Source organism: Hemibagrus wyckioides, linkage group LG20 (genome assembly GCF_019097595.1).
Source record: "Hemibagrus wyckioides isolate EC202008001 linkage group LG20, SWU_Hwy_1.0, whole genome shotgun sequence".
NCBI lineage: Eukaryota > Metazoa > Chordata > Actinopteri > Siluriformes > Bagridae > Hemibagrus > Hemibagrus wyckioides.
In genome coordinates, this window is record NC_080729.1 from 20,806,434 (window position 1) to 20,812,773 (window position 6,340).

The window sequence follows — 6,340 nt, forward strand, 5'->3', positions numbered from 1 at the left end:
TGTGTTTATCCAGATGAAGGTGGTAATGTTCCTCTTTATGATACTTTGTGTCCTCCAGGTGTCCAAGCGAGCGACCTGGACGCGTACGTCAGGTTCGAGTTCCCCTTCCCCAGCTCAGTGAGTGTCTCTAACACAGCAGGATGATTCTCTTAAACATCATCTAGAAACACACACACATGGTTCAGACAACACACACTTCTTTAATCCACAGGAAACCTTTCTTTCACTCTGTTGATCTTAAACCTGGATCCCATGATGCACATAGATCTTCACTCTCACACGAGTTGAAGTGTTTAAATTAAAAAACACAGTAATGATCCGATTTCTTTGTGAATCCCTTTAACCCACGTGATGTGTTGATGTTCCTGTTCCAGGATCAGCCTCAGAGACACAAAACTGCAGTGATGAAAAACACCAACAGCCCCGGTGAGAGCCGCTGACATCATCAGTTCATAGAGAAAACTAGATCTCACGACGACGACGAGATTAACCGTTAATCCTCCATTCAGTCGGGATTCTTTCTCTTCCTGCTGCTTCATCTCTTTTCTACATTTCATATTATTTGTAGTTGATTGGATTTGTTGGGGTCAGTCGATTGATTTTCTCCTCTTGTTGCTCGTCTCAGATGCAGGGGGCTTTTTAACATGTAGTTTTGTTTTGTTTTTTTTTAAATCCTCTTCTCATTTTTCTCTGCACTGTAGAATATAACCAGAGCTTCACCTTGAACATAAACCGTAACCACCGCGGCTTCAGGAGACTGATTCAGTCCAAAGGCCTCAAACTGGAAGTGTTTCATAAAGGGTGAGACTCTGAGAACACTTCATCTGTCCGGCTCACAGGACGTGATTCGTTCAGATCAAATCAATTTATTACATAACAAAAACTTAAACTCGTTCCTCTCTCAGCTACACTCCTACAATTTCTTGCATAGTGTGGAAGATTTTGAACTGTGTGTGTGTGTTTGTGTGTGTGTGTGTGTGTGTGTGTGTGTGTGTGTGTGTGTAAAATAGTGGTTTCCTGAGGAGTGATAAACCAGTAGGAACAGCTCACATTAAACTGGACAAACTGGAGACTGAGAGTGAAGTGCGCGAGATAGTGGAGGTGAGATCTGACTCACTGAATCACTCACTGATTCACTCACTGACTTACTCTTTGACTCACTCACTGATTCACTCACTCACTGATTCACTCAATTACTGACTCATTCACTGATTCACTCAATTACTGACTCACTCACTGACTCATTAAATAATTAAAAAGCTTATTGACTAACTGGCTCACACACTGATTCAACAAATCAATAAGTGACTCAGTGATTCATACCTTCACAGAGTCACTCACAGACTAATTAACTGACTGAATCAGTGACTCGCCTCACTTAATGACTGACTCCCCAACTCTCTGATTCACTGTCTGACTTACTAGATTACTCCAGTCCTGGTGTACAGTGATTTTGTGTGTGTGGTGTGTGTGTATAGGTGATGGACGGCCGGAAGCCCACAGGAGGTCGTGTAGAGGTCAGGGTGCGTCTCAGAGAGCCTCTGAGCGGTCAGGACATGCAGACGGTCACTGAGCGCTGGCTGGTGCTCGACCAAACACACGTCAGTGTCTAAGAACTCTCTTAACATGTGCTTATAATGCGTTGTTAACACTGAGGGAACTGAATAATTCAGTCATTACAAATGTTTGTCACTGACGTGTTATTGAGAAGTTCCTCTGTCTCTGTTCTCCTCAGTAGGTCTGATCTTCACTCTGTCTGATCTGCTGTCTGATGTCACACACCGACACGCTGCTGTTCCTCGTCCTCTAGTTACAGAATTTGGGAGAAAAAAACGTCACACTTTCACAGCAGAACCAGACAGAGGTCTATTTCACACCATCGGGAGAAAACACACACACACACACACACACACACACCTGTATGGACTTTTCTGAAGGTGTGTGTGAATCTGAAATGCTGTTTGTGGCTGAGTGACCGCATTATGCACTAATACCAAAGCGCTGGACGTAGCTGGAGCACAACGTGGTGCGATTATTTATCCTGCTGTTTAATAGCACAACACTGCGGCAACATTAACGCTCAACTAATTTATCTATGCAAAGTGTCCATTCGCTCCAACGCCCACTCGCTTTTATAAACTCCTTTGTACGTTATAAAGTAAATTCGCTGCACGGAGAGACACGGGTTTATCCTCACCTCACACGCCAAAGCCATAACCCACAGTCACGCTGATCATCTGGAAGCGTCCGGATACGCAGATTTATCAGAGGAAAACGCTTTACAGCACCACAGAGCTGACGTTCAGTGTGGAAACTCTTCTTCTGGTGATGTTTTTAACGCGTCTTCATCCACTTCCACGATTCCGAACCCTCAGTGTGCTCCATCTATCCCGAGACGGCGTTCTGTCGACCTCCGTGAAGGAATATCTGCTCATTCTTCCTGTAGTCATGGTAACAGTTGTGCAGGGTTAACGGTGCCACCTGCAGGGCTGGAGCTCTCACATGCAATGTCTTCACTACACTAATACACTGAAGAGATAAAACACACACACACACACACACACATACATACATACATATGTATGTAAAGTAATATAAAGTTAGACAGCTGACCGTGTTTTTGTTCCCACTAGCAAAGTTTAAACTGCTGCTCCAATCGTAACTCGTAATAAATAACTCGTTTGCATGAAACAGTGAAAACTGTTAGTTGTTGTTACACTATCACAATCCTGCATAGAAATTGTGTGTGTGTGTGTGTGTGTGTGTGTGTGTGTGTGTGTGTGTGTGTGTGTGTGTGAGAGAGCGAGAGCGCAGAGGCTTGGATAAGGAAATCAGGGGTCTGTGTTTTGTTGTTGCAGATCCTCTCATCGTCTGTCTCTAACGTTTTGAATCTTAAAAATATTTTTCGGAATATTCGGTTCTTGATCTTCCTGGAAGTGGACGAGGGCGTGTTCTGACCATCAGCATGAGACTCCTGCACACTCTTCAGCTCATATTCTTGCACTTTGTGGATGTTTTTGGGGGATGTGATGCTTCTTTAGCCACGTTTACACGTCATGTGCTGCTGAGCAACCACACATGTTCCTGCTGTTATTATTAGCGTGGAGGTTTTCTCGTTAGATAGAACACTGACCCGGTCTTGCCCAGCTAAGTGGTTGCCATGGCAATAAACTCACTGATGAGCGTGCGCTTATCCGGTTCTATAATAACCACAAAATATCACAATATTTAACACAAAGCGTTCTCAAAAGCTCTTCGAATCACAAGAGGGAGGAGAAAATGTTCACTTTTAGGAGAAAGCAAACTGTTACAATAAAAGCGTCCTCCGAGCAGCAGTGCAGGTCGCCATGGTAACGTTATAAACCATGAGAAAACGCTACACAGACATCACCCAGACCGAACTGAGAGGCTGGAGCTGCAAACTGTTCTCAAATGTAATATTAATAATAATAATAATAATAATAGCTTTATTCATTTATGCTCTAGTCTGTAGGTCCACAGAGTTTCAGAGTTTGAAGAATTAAAAGATGTCTTTTCGTCTGAAATGAGGTAAAAAAAAATGTAGCTGTTAAAGGTGTCATTTAAAATCTTTTTCTTCTTCCATAAATCCACAATTAAATGTTCATTTATATTTCATTCATCTCTGTTATCTGCTCTGCCTTTCACTCACAGGGGGTGGGGTCTATTTGATGGGAGATTATATTTGTGGGCGGAGTCTATTTGGGGGAAAGTCTGTTTGGGGGCGGTGTCTATTTGGGGGCGGAGTCTATCTGGTGGGAGAGTCTATTTGGAGAGGGAGTCTATTTGGGGGAGAGTATTTGAAGGTGGAGCCTATATGGGGCGGAGTCATAGCAGTCAATGCTGAGGTGTAGAAAGAGGTGAGTGTTGAGTTCCACAGTAAACACTGTGTGTTGTTTTTGTGTCCTTCATCTCGTAACTTCGGAGCAAAACTAAAGAGCAGTTTTTTGCGATGAAGGCGGACATTTTGGACATTTTTCTTTCTTTAAATTCAGGAATTCATTTCACTCTTTTATTGTTGCTCCATTTCAGCATTGTAGTGAAATCTCTCAGCTGGCTTTTTTTGTTGTTTTTGTTGCTTAGATGCAAATGTGCCAATAATCACTGCAGTGTGTCGCAATAATCTGGCAGACTCTCACGCCTTCAGTCAGCACCAGGACGTCTGAGTAGGGAGTGAGGGAGAAGGAGACCTGAACCATCCCTTAATTTCACCTCACATTTCCGTCTTGGGGAAAACAATCCCATGATTCAATTCAATACAGGAAGTAAAAACAGACACATGATTAGAGCTTTCACACACACACACACACCGAGCTGGAATGAAAGAAGTGTGTGTGTGTGGAAGATGATCATCTGCTTCTCTGAAAGCTTCATGGCTGAAGCTGAAAGTTGGATTTTTTTCAGATTGTTGTAGAAAGATTGTAATTTAAACTTCTTTTCTCATTAAAGATTTTAAATCCAGGTGTGTGTTCCTCTCCTAAATGTTTCCTCTCCTGTTAATGAGGGTGATGTGAAGATTCTCCCAGCTTCAGGGAGATCGAGACGGCGTGAGAGAGTGTGTGAGCTTCATCCAGCATGAGCTTCAAAAGGTCACTGTCCAGGAGGTGAGCTCAGAGAGGCAGCGTGAGGGATGTGGGAGATGAACGACAGGAAAGAGGAGTAAAGCGTGCACTGTGTGACCGGATCATCTGATGAGAATAAGACGTGAGAGGGTTCTGATCCCTGAGTGACCCCGAGCAAGTCCGACCCCGTACCTCGCTCTCACAGAATTAAGAGACTCTTAATTTAATCTCAAAATGATCGCTCGTCTCTGAAACGTTGCCTCCAAATGGAACTTGTACGCAGTCCAGACCTCCTGGACCTACAGCGTAGATTTTGGCCAGATCCACACCACAGATTGAGGACGTCGAGATAAAAGCAGTAATCTGAGTTTCAGCTCCTGATCACACGCCAGAGCTGAGAGCTAACGTCTGTATGAACGACTGGAATTACGATAAAATCAGGAGAGAGACAGAGCGAGACGGGAATGTCAAACATGGATTATTGTCTTGGTCTTGACCTCCCTGATCTGTGGTGTGGATTTGGGGAAAAGTTGAATTTTCACCCAGAGAAGACAGGAAGTGGTTTTGGTCTTTGTGTTCTTTTAGTCAAAAAAATCCGACTGTCTCTGATTTTCCCCAAATTCCCTTCATATAACAGTAATCCAGGTCTGACTTTCCTCTCAGTGTGATGGGAAACGCGGAAACTTAGTTTATTGTGTTCATTTTGACTTCCTTACCCTACAGTGGGGATTTAGGAAGAATTGGAAAAAATTGGATTTTCACCAAAAAAACCACAAAGTCTAACCCCTTTACTGTTTTTTCAACTTTCTCCAATTTTCCCCAACTTCACACCACAGATCCAGGAGGTCAGGACGAAGACAATAATCCAGCTTTGAGCTTCCCATCACACTCCAGAGTTGAGCTCTGAGGTTCACAATTTCAGTATAATCCAGTTATCCCAACCAAATTCAGACCTCAGCTATGGATCTCCACTGCAGTCCTGACCTCCTAAACCCACAGCGTGAATTTCAATTCACTTCATGCTTTTAACAGTGGACTCAAAGCAGCTTTACAGAAGTGTAGAAACAGAGGAAAAGGATGAAGTTTGAAGTTATTATTTTATCCCTAATGAGGAGTCTGAGGTGACGGTGCTGAGGAAAAACTCCCTGAGATGATCTGAGGAAGAAACCTGGAGAGGAACCAGGCTCATAAGGGAACCCATCCTCATTTGGGTGACAATGGACAGGAAATAATGTAAATGTAAATAATGTCCATTCTACTATAGCTCCTGAGGAACTGATCTGTCAGTGTAGTTTTCCAGTGGTTCCATCCACAGTAGTCCCCTGGGTCACAGGCTGGCCACTCAGATCTATCCCCAGCACCAGTGAGCACCACCAAGCCACGAGACTCCACTGGGAACTCAGGAGTGGGACGTATAACTCGACACGGAGAGAGAGAGAGAGAGAGAGAGAGAGAATGTTAGGTATGCTTGTGATCATGAGATGAAATGAATTTGAGAAAAATCTGATGAAAGAGAAAGTCTGATGAAAGTTTTTTTTTGATGAAAAACTTGAATTTTGTTGATTTTTTTCCTGAATTTTCACGACAGGTTAAGGAGGTCCTGAATTCTGCAGTTATCCGAGTTTGAGCTTCCCATCACACTCCAAAGCCAGACACCAAGATTCCCACAGCAAACCTCGGATCTCTGCTTTGGAGCGTGATAGGAACGTCAAACCTGGATTTCTGTCTTGTTCTTGACCTTCTTGATCTGTGGTGTTGAT

At 43.5% G+C, this 6,340-nt stretch overlaps 1 protein-coding gene across 3 annotated transcripts in view; it reads left to right on the plus strand.

The window, feature by feature from the left end:
* cc2d1b (coiled-coil and C2 domain containing 1B) overlaps positions 1 to 4,479 on the plus strand; it is a 25,524-nt gene extending 21,045 nt beyond the window's left edge. The window contains exons 21-26 of one of the 3 annotated variants that reach the window (XM_058418534.1): positions 59 to 117; positions 375 to 426; positions 702 to 801; positions 1,011 to 1,101; positions 1,479 to 1,601; positions 1,736 to 4,479. In XM_058418534.1, coding sequence (XP_058274517.1) covers positions 59 to 117; positions 375 to 426; positions 702 to 801; positions 1,011 to 1,101; positions 1,479 to 1,601; positions 1,736 to 1,738 — 428 coding nt within the window. In that variant the 3' untranslated portion in view covers positions 1,739 to 4,479. Of the gene's footprint in view, positions 1 to 58; positions 118 to 374; positions 427 to 701; positions 802 to 1,010; positions 1,102 to 1,478; positions 1,614 to 1,735 lie in introns of those variants that run through there. The other 2 variants (XM_058418533.1, XM_058418532.1) reach the window with 2 other exon arrangements.
* The last annotated feature ends 1,861 nt before the right edge of the window (positions 4,480 to 6,340 follow it).